Raw genomic sequence first — 22072 nt, forward strand, 5'->3', positions numbered from 1 at the left:
GCTCTCCCTCTCTCTCTCTCTCTCTCTCTCTCCCCCCCTCTCTCTCTCCTTCTCTCTCTCTCTTCTCTCTCTCTCTCTCTCTCTCTCTCACTCTTCCACACAGGTTGGCTCGGCCAGCACCGCACATTAAATACTGAGAGCCGTACAGCCCTGCTCTCCCTCTCTCTCTCTCTCTCTCTCTCTCTCTCACACAGGTTGGCTCGGCCAGCACCGCACATTAAACACTGAGAGCCGTACAGCCCTGCTCTCCCTCTCTCTCTCTCTCTCTCTCTCTCTCTCTCTCTCTCTCTCACACAGGTTGGCTCGGCCAGCACCGCACATTAAACACTGAGAGCCGTACAGCCCTGCTCTCCCTCTCTCTCTCTCTCTCTCTCTCTCTCTCCCTCTCTCTCTCTCTCTCTCCTCTCTCTCTTCTCTCTCTCTCTCTCACTCTTCCACACAGGTTGGCTCGGCCAGCACCGCACATTAAACACAGTGAGCCGTACATGGAGAGCCCAAGATCCCTGCTCTCCCTCTCTCTTTCTGATGTGGTGTGGAGGTAGAAGATACACTTCTTCATAAAAAAAAACAGAAAAAACTGTAAAATAAAATAGTTTTGGGTTGTTTGGTGTGAACTCATAATGTATCTTGATCTAGCACATATGGACTGAAACTGAAGCGTTTTATTTGTATTTTTTATCATCATGGCACTTCTTGCATTTGATCCCCCCCTCAAACCCCCCCCCCCCCCCCCCAAACCTCCCGATCGTCCATTTTAACCGTCTTATCAGTAGCTTGGGATAAAAGTGTCTTGCAAATATAAATGTAAACAAAACAAAACAAAACAAAAGAATATGTTTGATTATTCCACTTCCAAACGTGCAAACTGCTTGCCACTCCAGAGCCACTCCGTCCCGTTCTCCGTCTGCCATTTTCATTCGTGACTCAGATGGATGGAGCTCCCAACGGGTGCAGCTGTTTCCTCGAGCCCCAAGATACACTCCCCCCCCCCCCCCCCTTAATTTCGGAGAGGAGCGTCGGCCTGCCAGCTTTCGTCAGATGAGCTCATCGCCGCGCTCGCTGCCAGAGCTACAACAGGAGAGCCCACTGCCGCCGCTGCGTGCGCTGCGCTGCGAGGCCATGCTAGGTTAGCCCCTGCACATAGCGTGACTAACTGGAATCAGAGAAATGGGTTGGGGGCGGGGGGGGGGGGGGGGGAGTTGTTTAGAGCAAGAGGGAAGGAGAGACACAGAGAGGGGAGGGGAAAGAGAAAGACAAGGCAGGAGAAAGACAGAAGAAAGAGAAAAAGAGTAATGTGGGTGGAGGTAGAAATGTTTGGGGTAAAGGGGTCGGGGCAGTCAGGGTGGCGTGCTTGGCAGCTTGGAGACTGTTTCCTAACAATTCCTAGAAATGTGTAGTTTTTTTCGCAGTATCAGAGATTCTGTTCTGATTGAGGGGTTGCCACCACCCCACCCTGTCCGTTCCCCCGGCCATCTTCCCTCCCTGCACCCTAACTCATGTCTGCACCTAATCCCTGTCAGCTCAAGGAAGACCCAGCAGAGTAGACCTCTCTGCTGACAGCAACCTGGCAACGTTACTGTAACATTACCAGAACACAGTGGGGAGATTTGTGTCGCGGAGAGATTGGTCTGAACATACAGTATACAGTGCAATGCAATACAATACAAAACACCAACCCCCCCCCCCCCCCCCATCCCTGCTCAAGAACCCCTACAGCAGAACATAACAAAGCAACAAAGTGGATCTGTATCTGTTTGATGACTAATGTCAATATTCACGTATTCATGTAGGTTTATGACTGCCAGGATAAAAAAATAGTGATATAAAAAGAGAAAGGTATACAGCGAGAGAGAGAGAGAGAGAGAGAGAGAGAGAGAGGGAGAGAGAGAGAGATAGAGAGGAGGAGAGAAAGCTGAGAACAGAGAAAGACACAAGTGCGGTTTCTTTTTTGCACTCGCTGGCCTTTATTTATTATTCAACTGAGGAGTCCACTCACTTTTAGTTACTTTCAGGTTTCAGTCCTGTCCCGGTCCTAGCAACAGTGAACAGCAAGGTTATAAATAGAAAAGATAGAATGAAAGAAAAAAGAAAAATAAACAGAGAGTATTGAAAACAAGAACAGAACAAACAATGAGACAGATTTTGTCGAGTGCAGACTCTCTGTAGCCAGTAGCCCATGCTATCAAGGAAAAAAAAGTCTAAGCCAGCTCATGGCAGATGTGATATACTGCAATCTTTCCTGGCCTGAGCCATTTACTTTGGCTGGCTAGTTGCTGAGGGTGTGTGTGCGTGCGTGCGTGTGTGTGTGCGTGTGTGTGTGCGTGCGTGTGTGCTTGCGTGCTGCAGCTTGTTTCATGCGAACTTCACATTGCTCCAGAAGCGCATTTGTTTGTCAAGCGAAACTGCTGACCACATTCCTCTCCGGCAGTGCAGAAAAAAAAAAGATTCTTCCTAGTCTTTCCGTGGAATTGTTAGGCATCATTTTGTTGATTTCATCTAACAATTTAGAAGTGTGTTTCTGTGTGAGTGTGTTTGTGTGTGTGTGTGGTTGGGAGGTGGTTAGCTGAGCTAGGTTTGGATGGTAATTTATGTAAATAAAAGCAAACTTATCCAAAATTCCCAGTGCTGACAATGTGGCTCGCTAAAACTCTGATAAGACAAAGCACATCAAAGGCAGACTAGTGCATGGATTGAAAATTGGGGCTGCAAGCTGTTGCACTTCATTTAGTACACGGCGCTTTGAAAGGGCTGCCAGCATTACATTAAAATTGTATTTGCTCTGAGGGGCCGTGGAGCGGGGAGTTGTGTGAGGGGATTAAACAAAAACAAAAAGAAGACATTTGTTAAACACTGAAGGCATGTCGGGACAAGTAGTCAGCATAGCCACAGTGGTGAACCCATAGTGAGGACAAATGACCTTCAAGTGAAAGGAGTGTGTAGTGGAAGGCGTAGTACTCTCTTCACACTGACAGTGAGAGAAAGAGAGAGGAGAGAGAGAGAGAGAGAGAGAGATAGAGAGGGAGATAGAGAGAGAGAGGGAGATAGAGAGCGAGAGTGAGAGAGAGAGAGAGAGGGAGATAGAGAAAGAGAGTGAGAGAGAGAGAGAGAGGGAGATAGAGAGAGAGAGTGAGAGAGAGAGAGAGAGAGAGGGGGGGGGAGAGATGGGATCCATAGTTCATTGCCAGAAAAAAAAATCATTAACAATGGTGGGTCTCACAGAAACACAAACAACATTCATTTGTAACACAACTCCTAAGTTTGGAAAAGGGTGATGTGTGTAAATACTGACACGTCCAATCTGAGCTCACAGCAAGAGAACCCATCTAGGCCCGATCCAGCTTCCTCTCCAAAAACAATTTCAAAAAGTTGTCACAAACAAATCCCCCTTCGATGAGCGGAGCGAGTGATCGGATCCTCCGGAGCAGCAGAGGAGCGTCTCTCCGGAACCGTCTGTTGTTTGCTTGTCTTGGGCAGGCCTCCCATTTTTACAGCTGGAGTTGTGGCAGTGGTAAATACGATTAAGTTATTACCACTCCCCAAGACAGCCTAGGACCCATGTGGCGAGGGGTGAGCAGCTTTTGGACGGAGGACGCGTAAACAAGCCAGGACCCCTTCGTAAAAATAAATAAATAAGCTACAAAAAATAACCCCCTGAAAAAAAAGAAATGGCCAAATAGCCTCGAGCTGAATGGGCTTTGGGTCAACAAAAGATGTCCTCATTTTTTCTGGCTTCCCTGTTTTCTTCTTCAAGGGTGACATTTACCATGTGTTATGTGTTAGGCAGAGATTCAGACATAACTTAAAGTGCTATAGATACAAATTCAAGCCCTCAGGTTGAGCCATCTGTCTTTCTTTCTCTGTGCCGCTATATTAGAAGACCTGAGGAGGGATTCTTCATCTCTATATCCTTATAGGTGAGGGCCACGATTCTAATTCAATACACGTTCTGTTCAGTTCAGCAAATTGTTTTTTTTTTGCTGTTCGCTCTCTGTGTGCAGCCTGTGTTTGAACACTATTCTTGCCTGTATGTAGGAAATAAACATAGTCTCTAGGGCCATAAACAATTTGAGCAACACGGAAGGGAGAGGTGTAATTTCATTGGCTGCTGAACTCAAATATCAACAACCTTTCGCTAGAATCGCTGACTCTACCTTTAAACGGACCACACGAACCCAGTGCCCCCAGCCTTGAAACTATACTTGATATGTCATGGATTATTCATAATCGCACACATTGCATATTCCTGCTGTCTATTTTGGACTACCAGGCTTCAGTAAAATGTTGTAGTACGGGTGTGACCAGAACAGGAGCTTGCTATTCATTTCATAGTCATTAAGATTATGATTCACGTCCATAGTGGTAAGGATCATATTTCATTTTGTAATTAAGTTAGCACTATTCAATTATCATTAGATCATTTTGTTATGTACGTGTTATGAAGAATTGGATAGTGTCACAGCTGTGAAGACATGGTGTAAATGTTCTCGGATGTTTTGGAGAGAAACTAGTTTGAAAAGATTATAGCCAAATTGCCCCCTTAAACTTAAAAGGACTGGACTAGCCAAAACACCACTGCACCTTCTTTCATACTAAGAGGAAAGATGGTGTATGGTGCTTTAGAACTGAGAAGTGTCTCTGTGAATCATTGTCAGTTTGACACCACTATGGTAAACTATGAGAACATAAACAGATAATCATTTAGCATCCCATAGACGGGTTTCTTATTTGCAAGCATTACAGGGTGCCCGCATTCATAAGAATCAGAACAAGAATTCTTGACTCAGTGAAGTAAATATAGAGAGATGTATGTTACATATATGTTAAAATGCAAGGGGTCACTTCTGTCAAAGGCAAAACAAAAACTGTTACCACTGTACCTCGTCTTCCCTACACATACCTCACCCCAGTGTTTATACAAAGGAAACATCTGTATGCTACAAATCATTAAATGAATATAATTACTGTACGTACTTTGTGGTCATGTGCAAGAGATAACGTTTTATGACACAGTTTTGTATTTTCCATCCAATCTTTTTGTGGTTAGTGTAGTTTACTGCACAACAACTCTTTGTCATCTGTGCTTTGGAGCTTGGCTCTGCCGTTAAAGAGTGCTGATTTCTGCTCGCAAGTGTATGTTTGTGATGTGTGATGACGTTGCACAGAAACCCGTCTATTCTAGGAGTCTTGTCACCAGATGGAATCACGTTAGTCCATATTCTGAACCGGATCAGCCTAAACTCCAACAGAAACATCCTTAGCCAAAAGATTAAAATTGACAAAAGCAGTGTTTTCCCAATTACACCCCTTGTCCCTTTTCTCTGGACGTCTGGCACGTGCCTTGATGTGGTGCCCTTTATGTGCTGTGCCCTTGCCCAGATTGTGGCTTCGGAGCTAAAGCCCTGTTCAGTGAGACGCGGCGGCCTCCACAAAACCTCCCTTTAAAGCGGAGCAACAGCACTTCCTCCTGAGGGAGTACCACATGGCAGCCGAAGAGGACATGACACCCCCCCCGACCCACTTTGAAATCACCTCTGCAAGATCAACAACACAGTGCCGAGGAAAGGCATGAATTTGGAAAACAGTTAAAAAAAAAAAAAAAAAACAGGAGCCAGGCGGGAGGGAGTCTGTCTGAGGGAACTCTTCCTCTTGCAGGAAAGGCTGCTGATACTCGAAAGCAAGTGGTGTTTAGGGACGGAAGGCGGGCCCACAAAAAATCCCCTAAAAGTGCAAACAAGAGGAGTTTATGAACAAAGGCACGTCTGTGAACCTTTGAAGGGGGAAACTCCCTGGCCTGGGGAGAAAGTGGCGTTCCGTCCCAAAAAAAAACGATGCCGCAAAATGACAGCTCCGGCTTCCAAAATAAGGACTTAAGGTCGCCATAATTAAAAATGTCCATTGCTGAATGCTAGAATTAAAAGCACTGCTTAAAGAGCACGGTGGAGCAGCACACGGCCAAAACCATGAAGTATTGTACCACTTGATTGAACAGATTGAGTGATGCATGGTATAATTGCAAGTCTAGATGTTCGAGAGAAGCAAATAAAGAAAACGTACGTAAAATGCTTTTCCTTTCACATTGTTGTCCAAGCCCGAAGGCTAAGGTTATCCATCAAGGCAAATTAAATGTTCAAGAAGTAACATGTACTTTGGAGTTTAAAAAAATATATATAAAAACCTGTTCTCCAATTGCAAAATCCACATAATGTTATTGTTTCCCACAGCAACGTCATTCATCTATACGTGGTTATGAGTTAAATATGCACAACTAAATTAATCTATATGTGGTTATGAGTTATATATGCATAACTAAATTCAAAACTTGTAGCAGCCAATAATGCTATAAATACCAATAACATATACCATTTCTCCACTAGTTTGTGAGCAACTAATTACACACGTTGGACACATTATGCAGATGTAAAATTGTGAGAGATATCACGGTGATGCAGCTTGCTAGTACCTTTTAACTGGTGGCAGAGTTCAGAAGCTCAGACTTTTGTCTTTGGTGTATCTTGGTCTGTCCCTGAGCTAGGACACAAGATGGGAGACTGGCGACGGGTGTGCAGTTGTGTGGTCTAGTCCGCTACTGGGCTATGTATGTGGGCGTCGGCATCAACCGGCACCTCAAAAAGGCTTTAAGGCCAGGGTACGGGCAAAACATTCTGCCAGTTTGGAAAGAAAGAGCCATGCAGCAGATGCGGTAGGGGGTGGGCAGTGGGAAATGTGGGGGTGTGTGTGGTGCTTGGGGGGGGGGACTGTGTTTTCCGTCTGGCGCCACAGTGCTGCCCACTTTTAACGTAGCACAAATGAGTCAAACCCAGTTCAGGGGAGCAGCAATAGAAAACAGTCCATTTTTTTTTCCTACCCCTGTGCTCCTTTTTCCAAAACACATTGAGGAGGTCTGAGCATTGAGAAATGGACACACGCAGACCCCCCCCCCCCCCCCCCCCCCACACACACACACACACATCTCCATCCTCTGGTTGGCCCACCACCTTGCTGCTGCAGTGCCTCCGCCACGACCTCCACTGAGACCGTTTCCTTCAGCGAGCGAGAAATGCTTCCTCAGGAAGCAGCTGCCAGAGGGGAGAGGGCCAGGAGGGGCTGGGGGAGCAGATGCAAGGTGAAAACAGCTCAGAGGATGGGGAGAGGGTGGAGGGTGGAGGTGGGTGTGAGGGTGGAGTTGGGTGTGAGGGTGGAGGGTGGCGGAGGTGGGTGTGAGGGTGGTGGAGGCGGGTGTGAGGGACTGAGACTGGCAGACTCCTCTTTAACAGGCCTTGAGGAAGTAAAGGGCTGTTGCTGGGATTGGTCAGGAACAAGGAATGCCTCTGGCTGAATATCCCGGTAACAAATTTGGATGGGGATCACCATAAAAAGCAGTCGTGCCAAATGTGGCCACTGGCGAGAGCAACTGTGGTGGTGAGAATGGTGGTTTGGCTCCGGTTTTGGGAAATTGCAGACAATCCCCCTGGTGCCACTAAAAGCTCTTTTTCTGGGCGGCTCGTTTTTCTCTTCTTAAACGAGGGCACCTGTGAAATATTTTTTTCCGTCAAACCAACGCATGCTCTTTGCACAAGGGCTTTTTGCAAACCTCCCCCCCCCCCCCACATTCTTTCATTCCTCCTAGCTTAAATGACCTTGCTTGATTAGTGCAGTGGTACCCTGAGTTTCAGTGGCTACTGACCTTGATTAGTGGAATGGTACCCTGAGTTTCAGTGGTTACTGACCTTGCCTCCTCTCGTTTCAGCAGCCATGGAGAGGCAGGGAGAGGAGAGCATCCCTGAGCATCCCAACAACAGCAACATCCGCTGCAGCCCGCAGGACAAGCGCTGCATCCAGAAGACCCTGGCCCGCCACCCCGTCAAGTCCACCAACCAGCGGATCAACAACGCCCGCGAGGACCCCAAGGCTGCTCTGGTGAGTCTCCCTCTTTCTTGCCCTTCTCCTCTCCTCTCCTCTCCTCTCCACCCCACTCCTCTCACCCCTTTTGACCTTTTCAACATCTTGGCCCCATTAATCACCTAATTGCCCTGCAAACACTGTGCAAACAACACGCTCTGGACATGGGCCCAGGTTTATGGGTTAACAGGCCCCCAGTGCCTGCCATTTTATTGCGTAAATAAATACATTAAGTCCTTGTAGACACACATTGTTAAACAGGGTTTACACAGCAAACAATTTCAGCCACCAGAGAGGGTTGTGGGGAAGTCGTTTGGTATGTGTCGTTGTGTATATATAACAGGTTTACACGCTTTATATTTGTATAGTTAAAGCAGGGGTTCTGAGTGTATTACAGGTCAATTAAGAACATCTTGTTGATCGATGGATTCGTAAGATAAATGATGTTAGTGGAACATGTTTCTCTGTACCCACAGCGAAAGGTCGGCTGTTTGTGTTCAACCAAATTGTTCTCTCCATTATTTCCTAATGGTTTAATTTCTGAGCTGTTGCTCCATCAAACTCCCACTGCTTGGCACGATCTCCATGTGTTTACAGCATGGCTTCATGCACTGAAATTTCCGCCCTATGTGTGTGTGTGTGTGTTTGTGTGAGAAAGTGTGTGTGTGTGTGAGGAAGAGGCGAGTTTATGTGTTTGTGTGAGTGAATATATGAGGCTGAAACAGGGAGTTTGTGTGTGTGTGTGTGTGTGTGAGAGAGAGAGCAAGAGAGAAAGAGTGTGTGTGTGTGTGTGTGTGTGAGAGAGAGAGAGCAAGAGAGAAAGAGTGTGTGTGTGTGTGTGTGTGTGTGTGTGTGTGTGTGTGTGTGTGTGTGTGTGTGAGTGTGAGAGAAAGAGAGCAAGAGAGAAAGAGTGTGTGTGTGTGTGTGTGTTTGTGTGCGTGCGTGTGTGTTTCACAGTCTGTGTGCCTCTTCCTCTCCGCGCTGTAATCTAACCTCCTGAGAGTGGCTTTCCTGTTGACCCCCAGGCCCCGTGCCGCGCCGAGCTCCAGAGAGCGCTGGACCGGCTTGTGTCCAACACCCGCACGCACGAGGACCTCTACACCATCCCCATCCCCAACTGTGACAAAAATGGAGACTTCCATGCCAAACAGGTAGGGGGTCCGCACAGGAACAGGAAATGCTGCACCTCTCTTACTCAGTGGTGTGGTCGTTTTCACGTGGCACCAGGAGGAATGTCCTTGCTGGTGATCATAAATCACGTTGTTTGGTAGTAAGAGGACCCATGAGTATGCCCCTATAAAGATTTAAAAGAAAGATCCACTCAGCCCAAGTCAACTACATTTTATATTAGGGTGCAACAAAAGTGCTGGAAAGACCTTGTGCACACGATTTGTAGCTCAGGGACAAAGACAATATGTCCTGGACAATCCGTGCTATCTAGTCTCACAAAGCACATGAAACTGACAACACACACGTATTTTTAAAGAGGCATTATGGAGTATTTTTCTGAAACTGGTGAGTGAACTGGCTGGCGGGCCAACTTCCATCCCTTTTAGACACCGGGAACAGAAACACACGTAATATTAGAACATTTTAAGTTTCAAAACCCTAAACATGATATACGATATGACACATAATGAGAGACAGGAGCGCTAGTATGACAAGGTGATATGTAGGGTCAACAAGCAGGGTTTAGGAGGTGATTCAAACGACACCAAGACCTTGCTGACGAGGGACAGTTTTTGCACAACAGAGTGCAATGATCCTTTGTTTGTAGGGTCATTACGTCGGCATGTTTGGAGTCAGTGACTGCGATTTACCGCGTAAGGATGGGTTACTTTTTAACGAGGGAACTTCCTAGTAGAACACCATGTACCAAATGCAAACACTGCTGATGTCATCTTGGCCTGCAGAGTCACAGACAGTTTTGATTTTTTTTAAGAAAAAAAATGACCAAAGACGATGCCCATGTAAAACATTCAAGCTGAAACTCTTCACAGATGCTTCAACTGGCAACAGTGATATTTAATGTAAATATCTATTATGGGATGTAGAACACGACTTGTGGGTGTACAGTACCCAGTTTTGGTGCCTTGACTATGGCGACCCTGGTGCCATTGTTGTTGTTTTCTCTAAAAACAGGGATAGATGACCTTAGAATGCATAGATGCAAAGACAACATCCTGACATAGCTGTTTACATGGACAACCAAACAAGCAAACAAATCAATAAACAAACAGAAGCTAGAAATGTTCTTAGCTAGTGTTCTGAACATGTTTATTCTTGTAGGTGGAAACCTCTGATTAGAACCTATTGTTTTACCTATACCTATTGTATTATTTTTGTGGGAATAACGGAGCTTACACGCACGCACACACACACACATGCACGCACACCCATACACGCACGTGTGTAATTCTTATGTTACATACTTATGTTCTTTGATTTGAACAAACAAACATAACCTCAACCAACGAGGTGGATACCATCAGAGTTGTATTCCAGAGAGGGCTCTGCTTGGTGAAAAGTGCAAACATTCAGTGTGTTCCTTTGTGCTGTCAGTCTTGCTGAGTCAAGGTCTGGGGAATGACGTCTGTTGTTTGGAGTGCAACTTTGACACCTGACCTGGCGCAGTTTGCACGAGCATTTTTGGGAACTACTTTTTTTGCTGTTTTCAACCACACTTGTGTGTTTAACCCTCCTATTTTTCCGTTTGAGAGTGTGGTGGCTATCGTACATCCTGCTGCTTTTCTTTCACTGAGCAAATTCTTGTCTGCGTTTGATAAGCCACAAAAATATCCATATTAGCTTTGTACAAATACTAAGGTGTTCTTGCCAGAGGTCAAATTAGCGAGGTATGCTGCCTCAGTGGATGAATTCCTCAAACTTCGGCTGAGTTTTCATTTCATTAGTGGTAACGTCCCTTAAGTTCACAGTGGTTGGGCAAATACAAAATGCTGAGGCATTCAAATGGAAGTCAATGTGGCTTTTCTAGCCGAAGTTCCTATACTCTCTGTTCAATAGTGCCCAAGCATTCCCAGTGATTTTCCAAGAACTCCTGTCCCACCCACCAAAAGAGAAAGTCTTAATGGCTAGTTCTGCATGATCTGAGAGCAATCAAAATATGCATTATAAAGTAACTAACCCTTTACATATAGTTACATCTGCAAAGCATTGGCATATATATGTATCATTGTGGTATGATATGGTATTGGTATTGTATCTCAGTGGTACTCCCCTACTTGAATGACTTTAATAAGTGGACGGGCTTTGCTTTGCCTGATACAGGCTTTGTGTTGCTCTTTTAGTATCTTACCTTATGTCTCCAATGACTGTTTATGCCCGCAGTGTCACCCTGCTCGAGACGGGCAGCGGGGAAAGTGCTGGTGTGTGGATCAGAAGACGGGCATGAAGCTGCCCGGTCCGCTGGAGCTCCGTGGCGACCTCGACTGCCACCAGCTGATGGTGGCCCAGGTCCGCGAGTGACTCGTCGCAGGGGGATTTTTCGAGTGAGGGGCTGTTTTGAGGGACACTTCCCCCTCTGAACCACCAACACCACCATGTGTCGTACCTGTGGTCCCTGGCCAGATGAATTCTACTGGTGCTGAGTAGTTTAACTATGGAAGGACTTGACCTGAAAACCTCAACCAACTTGGAGGAGGAATGGTACTTGAGTATGTTACAAAGAAAGAAAAAAAACATAGAGATGTCTTCTTCTATTATCATTGTTTTATTATAATTTTTTGTGACTGTTTTGTGAGCTTATGTATGTGTGAATGGGTGTTTGTTTCTCCGTGCCTATATATATCTTATATATATGTCTTCTGAGCACATGAGTGTCTTTTAATATCAGTGAAGTTATACAAATGTGCTGGCTTTACAGTAAATAAAAAGAAAGATACACTTTGTGAGGAAAGAAAAAAAGAGATCCAAATAAACAGCTTTAAAAGCTGAACGTAAAATTTTGATGTTCTTCATTTCAAATCTTGTCTGTTCTCACATGGAATAATGGCTCATCTCTGAGTCGCAGCACCAGGGTTTTTATATGGGGTTGAATGGGAAACTGTAGCTTGCTCAATACATACTAAGGCATTCAAATATGACCTTTGCATTCTTGCCATTTGAGCAACCGCAGAAATGCACACAAAGAACTTCCAAAAATGTGCATTTATTTTCCTCATTCTATATGTGAACGACGATCTATGCTGTCAATACATGTCAATTTCACCAGGAGATCTGCTTAGTGCACGGTGTCTGTGGCACCTGTAAAAAAGATCTGACTCTCACTCCAGGATTTAGAAGTTGACCTGAGTCCAACTTGTCCTTGGTTTGAAGTCTGGGTGTCAAAACTATGCCTTTCCTATTCCCTTGTATCTCTCCAGCAGAAGCTTTTAGCCGTGCTGAGCCACGTTAGCATTGAGCTGCAGGTCTAGCGCTGGCAGTACGCATCCCTGTTTTAAATTACCCATTTATGATCAGCGGAAGCTTTTCGCAACCCTCAGAGTGCGGGAGGAGGAGGAGGAGAACAAGAACAAAAAAAAGAAAAAAGAAGACCTTGAAAGAGGAAACTCTACATGTGAAAACCCAGAAGTCCAAGAATAGATGTTCTTTATCACAGCATGTCCTCCTTCTCCTTTTCCATCCCCATCCATTGCTTTGACTCCAAGCCTTATTTGTCCAAGATACTGGCACTGGTCCGGGGGCTTTGGGGACTCTGTACCGTGCTGATAGGATAATCTTGTTTCCTCAGTTGGCCCCCGAAGTACAGAAACGCTGATGCTTCTCTTCATGTTCGTTACAGTCATTTCTTTTTGCATTTTTTTTTTCTCAACCCCTCTCTGCAGGCTTCCTGGCAAGGCAGAGCGCTTTATTAGTGCAGAGGATTCCTCCGTGCCAGGAACCAGGCTTTTCAAGCCCAACGGGCAGCCTTTTAGAGGGCTACAGCAGGGATGCTGGCATGGCGGACATCTCTTGGCAACCTTGGAGTTGTAATGTGGCTCCAAACTTGTGATTTTGCAACATTTGTGACTGCGAAAAAAACCTAAAACATGTAAGAGACACTCAAACCAGATTAATATCAAAAGTGTAAGTAGACGAATATGAAAGTGATCGTTAATGATCTATGGCCCTCCAGAATAGAAACAGAGGCCTCCATAAAAATATATAATCAGACACTGATGCTCCAGATTTTGCAACCAGATTTATTCCAAACATTAGATGCCAGATGCTGTTCTGCACTGGTGTAAGCTTCCCTGAGCCTCGCGGATGTGGGACTTTCAGAAAGCCAGACACTCTACACCAAATCATCTTTACACCCGCTCACGGGAAAACTCCGTAGTCAACATCGGAGCAATTAGCAAGCCTCCCCCTCCTTCTCTCTGTGCCACATTAACAGCAAAGTCGCTCCTTGGCAACACAACTTCCATGGCAACATGGCCCTGTCTGCAAGAAAACTAGCCCACTGATTGGCTGGGGGGATGAGTCAGATCAAAATGATGGGGCTGGAGCCTGTCAGAGTGGAGTGGGGTGGGGTGGGGGTCTGGGTGAAGGTGGATGGCTCAGTGGGTTTTTAGTGAGGTCAGCATTTGTCATCTCCAGAAATGGAAACCGCACGTAATCCTCCCGAGAGTGTTGGGTTACTAATTGACTCCAGGAAGAAGCCCTCCGTCTGGGCGGTCATCATTAGCCTTAATGGTGCCCTGGTGCAGCGGACCCAAGCTCCAAGTTCTCTCTCTCTCATTGTGTATGTGTGTGTGTGTATTTTTGTGAATATTCTTTTCAAAACATTCAGTCTTTGTCCGTGTATATTGTTGCTTTTGCAACATCTAGTCCATTGTGTCTGTATACTGTACACCACACCATCCTCTCATAGCCTGTGTATACTTGTACATTTGTCTCTGTCTGTCCATCTCCGTGCCTGTGTGTGTGTGTGTGTGTGTGAGTGAGCGTGTGTGTTTGTGAGTGAGTGTGTGTGTGAGAGTGAGAGTGTGTGTGTGTGTGTGTGTGTGTGAGAGTGAGAGTGTGTGTGTGTGTGTGAGAGTAAATGTGTGTGTCTGAGAGTGTGTGTGTGTGTGTGAGAGAGAGTGAGTGTGTGTGTGTGTGAGTGAGTGTGTGTGTGAGAGTGTGTGTGTGTGTGTGAGAGTGAGAGTGTGTGCGTGTGAAAGTAAGTGTGTGTGTCTGAGAGTGTGTGTGTGTGTGTGAGAGTAAGTGTGTGTGTCTGAGAGTGTGTGTGTGTGTGTGAGAGAGTGAGTGTGTGTGTGTGTGTGTGTGAGAGAGTGAGAGTGATAGTGTGTGTGTGTGAGAGTAAGTGTGTGTGTCTGAGAGTGTGTGTGTGTGTGTGTGTGTGAGAGTAAGTGTGTGTGTCTGAGAGTGTGTGTGTGTGTGTGAGAGAGTGAGTGTGTGTGTGTGTGAGAATGATAGTGTGTGTGTGTGAGAGTAAGTGTGTGTGTCTGAGAGAGTGTGTGTGTGTGTGTGAGAGTGTTTGTGTGTGAGAGTAAGCGTGTGTGTCTGAGAGAGTGTTTGTGTGTGTGAGAGAGTGTGTGTGTGTGTGTGAGTGAGAGTGTGTGTGTGTGAGAGTAAGTGTGTGTGTCTGAGAGAGTGTGTGTGTGTGTGAGAGTGAGTGTGTGTGAGAGAGAGAGTGTGTGTGTTTGTGTGTGTCTGTGTGTGTGTGTGTGTGTGTGTGTGTGTGTGTGAGAGTGAGTGTGTGTGAGAGAGAGAGTGTGTGTGTTTGTGTGTTTGTGTGTGTGTTTGTGTGTGTGTGTGTGTGTCTGTGTGTGTGTGTGTGTGTGTGTGTGTGTGTGTGTGTGAGAGAGAGATAGTGTGTGGCGAGCAGGAAGCAGTGGTGTGCACAGCTGTGTCGTTCTTTACCCTCCTTGATCTGAGGTCAGCTGCTGAAAGCTGCTTGCCAAAATGACTGACAGGCTTTCATGGGGGCGCAGATAGGAGAGGCTGACAAATACGGTTTGGGGGTAACAGCCACGGCGATGGAGAATACCATAAAAAGAGAATGTCTGAATGAACACAGCTTATCTAGACCGCCAAATGCAACTCAATGACAAATAAACAACATAAAAACATTCAAATTTAGCAGCATTTCAAGAATTGTATTGTGTGAAGTCGATGACTGTTGTTTAACTTCTGTTGTGTACAACAGAAGAATTGAAGGGCAAATATCTGGTGACAACTTTTTCTGGCAATCAACAATTACACAGCATAGCAATAAGTGGGTGGTGCTTCATAAGGCTATCTACATACAGTGGTTTCCAAAAGCTGGTGTTTTTCATAAACATGTACCTGTAAACATCCTTTCTACTCTGTAATGACAATCTAAGCAGTAGCTGTTCTGCACGTCATTTTCTTGTGATTATATAAGTCTTAAAGTAAAGCTTTTCTCAGCACAAGGCCAAACTCTTTGGTCCACCACAAATGTTTGGGCAGTGTGAGTTGACTGACAGGTGATATTACTGCATAATAACACAAGGTAAAATACATCTGGTCAAAAGTTTTACTTTACATCTGTATATCCATACTGTGAACAAAGGAAACCATGACAACAGTTTGCTATGGTACACATATGAGCTTAAAAAGGAAGCAGAAGTAAATACATGTTAATAACCCCAATTACCACCTGGATACGTAGTAACCGCTATAAGCAGGCTAACAGCCTTCGATATGACTGGAGTGAGAGTGGCGATATAAGCAGGCTAACAGCCTTCGATATGACAGGAGTGAGAGTGGCGATATAAGGAGACACACAGCCTTCGATATGACAGGAGTGAGAGTGGCGATATAAGGAGACTAACAGCCTTCGATATGACAGTAGTGAGAGTGGCGATATAAGCAGGCTAACAGCCTTCGATATGACAGGAGTGAGAGTGGCGATATCCCCAGGGCTGTGATTCGGACATATAGATCAAACAGAGATTCTGAATAGGTCAATCCGGAAGGTTCAGTGTTCAGTTTGGCCTGATTTGAATGCATGGATGAAATCTGATTGGACAAAAGCTCTCTTAGGTCTGTGTTCCTCTAAGATTTATTTGAGTGCACAGCACTTATAGTGACTGCACTGGAAATGAGAAAGCAGACAATAATAAATTAAATATTTCTAATCTTATCTTAACATTTTCAATAGTTGGACCAGTATACCAACCAATGGGAATCCACCATTAAATATCTGCATATCACTTTTGATACTAACCGTGAGTGGAAAGATACAGGCCTGTTTTGCTATGGAAATGCCAAGGAAGTTCATGCTGAGAAGCAATCTTTTTGTTGGACTTTATTAGTGACTAAGCATCCTGTTGTAGGGGAGGAATGTGACTGATATGGGGCTAGGTGAGACACACAGATGTATAATTACGCTAAAGTGTAAGTGTTGCAAAAAAACATGTGACAGGGTCAAGAACTGAACCCTGGGGTATTTTCTCAGAAACTGGGGCCATTTCAGGGCTGTAACCATTGATGAAGATAAACATATTTAAAACTGAACCTGGCCTTATCCTGTTTCCTAATAAATATAATCCCGTTTTTTTGGAATCATGCCACGGTGATGAGGCCATGATGGCTTACACGACACACCGACTCAAGTTTCTTAGATCTCTAGAGAATAAATACATCTGAGGGGCACCGAGGACTGAGACTACTAAACACTGTAAATAGAGCGGTCTAAGTGCTTTGTCTGATAACTGTCCTCATAAATATTGCCTGTCACATAGACTGGAATCTGGGAGGCATTCCATCTCTCTGGCCAGAGATGGCTCTGTAATTATTAAACCAGGAGGCCCAGAATCTGGGCTTTATCAAAAGGGAGTTATGCAGAAGACATTTTGCCTCATTTTGTTCTGGTAAAGGATGCAGAGATGGAGTCAGAGTCACCATGCCACATCATCTTTAAAGCAGCAGGAGGACATTTCAGATAAAGGGATCATATTTAGGGTCATGTTGGTGTTTTTGTACTCCTAACGTGCTTGCCTCCATTAAATAAAGCTTGAGTATTTCGTGACCTTGTTTCTTAACCTCATTTTTCAAGTAGTGACATAAAATGACTTAAGTCACCGTAGGGAGTTGAGGGAGTCAAACGATTACTTGACCAAAAATGCACTGAATGCCTCAAGATTGGACAAAGAAAAGGGAAAGGAAATGACCTAAGAGTATTTTGGCAGAGTCACCAAGGCCCCCAGCGCTGACCCCCTTCTCTTTGTTGAGCACAGCGATGACTCATCCGCCCCGTTAAATCGGCACATGTCCTGCTAACGATGTGCAGACGTTGGTTTTGAGGAATAAAGGGGGAAAAAAGTCAGCTGAGGTGAAGGGGGTTTCTGGGTCTCTGGTATGTGCGTAGCATTCAGTAATTAAACCTTTACGTCCAACCACTACAGTTCAGCAGTAATGATATACCTCTATACTTGAGGAATATACTTGAGTCATTAAAATGACTCGAAAACCAGTCCTTGTGGTCCTCCAGCTCTCCGTTCACTGTGTGCACTCAAAAATACTTCTGTGTTCATACACAGGCCTGGTGCTGTAAATGGCAAACAAAGATCATGGCTCAACCGAGACATACACAGTTTCAGTCAATCAACATGTTGCTTTAGGAGAATGGAAAGGAGGGGTGTAATTTAATTGGCTGTTGAGCTCAAATATGGACAAACTTTCACTAGATTAGCGGACTCTTTATTATCATAGTCAGAATTAAATGGCTTTAAATGTTATATAAATATATATTAATAGTATTAATATGTTCCAATTTTGCATTGTTCATGAAAAACTCGTTACCAAAATTGACTTTTTATTTTCTATAAGAAAGCTATTGTATAGATGCTGGTTGTCTAGCCTGAAATATCAGAAATCTTCCATCTGAACACAAGCTACAAAGCCAGTCGCACCTTTATCCAAGCACTGATGTTTGAACACCAAAGCCTTGGATAAACAGCTAAAAGTGATTGGTCATTGCTGGAATGTTCTATTTGAGCAAGAAATCTAAGTAGGAATTGTTTTCTGGAAAAAAATATTGTTTTAGAATTCCAGCTAAATCTTAGAAATGCAAAAGGTTATGAGCAATGATTGTACAACTTTGTGTCTGTAAAGACAAACCGAGAGCCAACATCAGCTTCAGGGGGATAGCCATGCCTTCGAGCTCAACACAGACATAAATAATGAACCTGAAGTTTGTTTCTACAAGTTCTTCGGACCACAATTGACAAAGAGATTCTGAAACATCAGCTCATATATATGTTCATTTCTCTGTTTGTTTGTTTTAAACTGGTCCACATGATCTCGCTGTTAACCGGTTGACCGAGCAGGTCAGATTCTTGCGGTTCCACCGTGTCCTTGTGTCTCAAATACTTGTTGACTTAAACATTATTTCACACCCCAGTTAGGTGCACACGTTCAACGATAATAGCCAAGGCATTTGTCCAAGGAATACCTCAGGAATGATACATCATAATAATGGAACTGCCATCGCCCTCTAAAAATACACCCATGGTGCACCACCAGAGTAAGCTTTCAAGGCTGCTTAGTTCCACTGCCTGAGTCTATTTTGGTTGAGCTCTGTGGGCTTTGGAAGCCCTGTCCTGAATAGGAAGACACTGGTGCGAAGAGAGAAATTCCTGTGACTAATCCCAAATGGGAAGTCTGTGGGGCTTAAGGTGGATTCCTGCGCTTGTGTTCTAATACGAGTGGCCTCCTTGTGTCCAGGAGCACTGAGAATTCCACAGCTGTTCCGAGCACCATTCTATAGCTGCGAGACTCACACTGGCTGAAAGGCATTGTTGACAGCCAACTCTTAATACTTAGTGCAACGGACAGAGTGTGAGCATTTCCAGAATTCTTTACAAAGCTGTCTTTTGGAGAAGTGAACAGATCTACCAGGGGTCACACCTGTGCAACTGACATCTACATTATAGGGTATAACGCTGTCATTAAAGGTCATGCAGTTGTATTGAAAATGTAAGGTTGATTTGGGGAATGATGGAGCTATATTGAAAATGTAAGGATTATTTTGGGAAACATTTTCTACCACCACTAATGACAGTGAAAGAAGACAAAACTGACCCCAAATTGGCTTTGCTTGAATGAATGAATGAAAATGAAAAATACTCAATTTCTCTGTGGTGACCTCGTTGTGTTGTAGCTTACTTAAAATGTGGCAGACTTGCAGGCCAAGATATTCTATTCTATTTTGATGTAGAGAGGACATGTATCAATCAGATTTGCCATTGACGTAAAGTGACAATGCAAACCATCATCGGCAGTGTGATGTTTACCACGCATTAATGGCAAACAACAGATACTTCATATATATTCTTTAACTCATAGTTTGTGTAAACCTAGCGAGCTAACTAACTTAGGTAATGTCAGACTACACCAACAACTACAGTAAGCACTGATCAAGTCTTGCTAGATTGCGAAGTTATGTCACCCACTAACCCGTGCCTTAGTTCTTTGCCTTCGTCTCAGTCAAATGCATTGGTTTTCTGATACAGTATAGTAGAATAACAGTTTGTTGACATTTGAATGACAGTTATGGTTAGAAATATAAAAAAATATATAGTTCTATATAGTTAGAAAGTTTTTTGTGCAAGCGTTTCTGATGTTCTGAAATTCTCCATCTGACACTAGAAAAACAAGGTGATGTTTTAATTCCAAGAGAAGGCTGTAGACCTACCATTCAACCATCAATACAGCCCAAACCATTGACAATAGCTCCACATCAAAACGTGCAATGGGAAAAATATGAATTGTGAAGCCTACCGCAATGCAGACTGGACACTGTTTTTCTGAAGGCCGCAATTCAAATGCACTGAGCGGTTTTACTGTCGTACGAAATTGGTTTGACCAATATAGATTTTTTTTTAAACCAAGTCAAGTTGAAGTGGAGGTTACCTGCAGATAGTGAACAGAGATACATTGTGTACTGCAGGCAGAGGTGAAGAGTAGAATGGCTACACTAAGGAGGGCGGACCTCCTTAGATGATGAAGGAAGAAGAAAGAGCAAGCTAGGGTTGCATTCTACAAAGATCCATCTAGGTTTGTGAAGTCTTTATGCACTCAAGTGAAAATGCTGAAAATGAGTTGAAAGAAAAGACACAAGGCACATACAAACAGTACTGGCAAAGGGCGGCATTGAAGATTGATGTCAGAAGGCAACTTCAAGTTCCACGATGTATTGTTGTGACTGCTATGAGACCATACATGGTGTGTTATTCTGAGGGTGTGTATTGTTTACTTTAATGAGTTCCCTTTGAAGATGCAATTGAGGAAGCCTTTGTAGAGAAGAAGCTAAAGCATGCGGATATGGTAGTGGAGGCGAGGGTACGAGGTTGGCAAGCACACACAAGACCAGTGGAGATAGGTGTTAGAGGCTACACACACACACACACACACACACACACACACACACACACACACACACACACACACACACACACACACACACACACACACACACACACACACACACAAGACCAGTGGAGATAGGTGTTAGAGGTTACACACACACACACAAGACCAGTGGATATAGGTATTAGAGGCTACACACACACACACACACCACACACACACACACACACACACACACACACAAGACCAGTGGAGATAGGTGTTAGAGGTTACACACACACACACACACACACACACACACAAGACCAGTGGAGATAGGTGTTAGAGGTTACACACACACACACACACACACACACACAAGACCAGTGGAGATAGGTGTTAGCGGCTTTGTAGCTAAATCAACCCCAACACTTCTGCTGGATTTTGGTTTTTCGAGGTAAGGTGCCCACTTGACAACCCCACTGAAAGGCTCACGAAGGCATCTTTGTTGTTGCTGTTGTTAAGTATTGGTATGATGGTTGCAGTGCACCCTGTTGTTGTAATACTTATACTAGGTTTTTTGGGTATGAGTACTTGCATGTGACAGTGATAGATTTGGCTGCTGTAGGAAGTCACTAGAATACAAATGAGCGCAGTGACAGAAATTTGGGGGAGGAAAATAATGTTGCTGTTGTCCTGATTGTTGTGAAGTTGTGTGATTGAGCACAGACATGAGGGTTGCATCAATATTTCAGTTTTCTGGCTCTCACTTTAGTTTTGAGTGTTCGCTCGACTTTTCAGCTGCTCGCTCTTTCTTTGAAAATGACTCTTGCTCTTGATGTATTTTTCCAACTGGAAATGACGGCATGGATTAAAGCTTTACTAGACGACCGTCCTGTGTATCGATTTCACTGTGACGGCGAACACAGTAAACAGATGCCACTAGATGCAGTCAGAAGTGCAACCAAACCAGAGCAGCAGAAAATGTGTTTAGGATATTTCAAATAGTACATGTTGACGTGAAAACGGCCATTTTAAAGAGGCCTTAGCCAGCAGAAGTTCAAACCAGCAACACAAGTTTCCAGGGCTAGTTTTACTAACATATCTGGCCAAGTCATGCTGTAAAACCTATTCTTACAAAAGATGTACTCACTGAAACTACAAAGTGGATAGCCTGCTGGTGGGATGTGTGTTTATGTCTCCTTTACAAGTCTATATAGACAGTTACTAAAAAAGAGGCTTCTTTCAGAAGGGGTTAGAAATAGCTTGTAATCAGCACATAGGCCTACTTAAGCATGCTTCTTTTCCCAAGTCCAGCTTGAATACATTCATATTTAGTCAGCAGACACTTTTATCCAAAGTGACGTACAAGGGAGAGAACAATCAAGCTACGAGCAATAGAGACCTAGTGTAACAATAAATACTATTTTACATTTAAATGTCTCACTGCCTTTTGGTGTTTCGTAGACCCATGCGACAGAGGATAAAATCACATGATAACTGACTTTGTAGTGCCTTGTGTTTAAGAAGGACACATTTTGATTTCCCATTCAACCCCTTCTAAAAGAAGCCTGGAAAAAATCTAAAATGATATATACAAGACTGCATACATATATACAGATCTACATAATAATGATATTCTTGTTGTAAGGAGGGTTGGCGTGGGTGGGCTGATGAGCTTTTTTCCCTTCCAGACAGCTGTTGCCGTGTCTCGTTAACCTGCAGAGTTCCGTCACTGCAATGAAGTTTTGCGCAGTATTTACTATTTCATTCCCAGTACCCTGGGACACATTAAAACAAAGTAAATATTAACATCTCTGCTGATTTGCGGTTAACCTCTGTTTACTATGAG

At 44.2% G+C, this 22072-nt stretch overlaps 1 protein-coding gene across 2 annotated transcripts in view; it reads left to right on the top strand.

Annotated features, from left to right (window-relative positions):
* LOC105911241 (insulin-like growth factor-binding protein 4) overlaps nucleotides 1-11861 on the top strand; it is a 17608-nt gene extending 5747 nt beyond the window's left edge. The window contains exons 2-4 of one of the 2 annotated variants that reach the window (XM_012840026.2): nucleotides 7748-7917; nucleotides 8925-9050; nucleotides 11248-11861. In XM_012840026.2, the coding sequence (XP_012695480.1) occupies nucleotides 7748-7917; nucleotides 8925-9050; nucleotides 11248-11385 (434 nt within the window). In that variant the 3' untranslated portion in view covers nucleotides 11386-11861. The remainder of the gene's footprint in view (nucleotides 1-7747; nucleotides 7918-8924; nucleotides 9051-11247) is intronic. The other variant, XM_012840027.2, reaches the window with a different exon arrangement.
* The last annotated feature ends 10211 nt before the right edge of the window (nucleotides 11862-22072 follow it).

The sequence above is a fragment of the Clupea harengus genome, chromosome 24, assembly GCF_900700415.2.
Source record: "Clupea harengus chromosome 24, Ch_v2.0.2, whole genome shotgun sequence".
Classification (NCBI taxonomy): Eukaryota; Metazoa; Chordata; class Actinopteri; order Clupeiformes; family Clupeidae; genus Clupea; species Clupea harengus.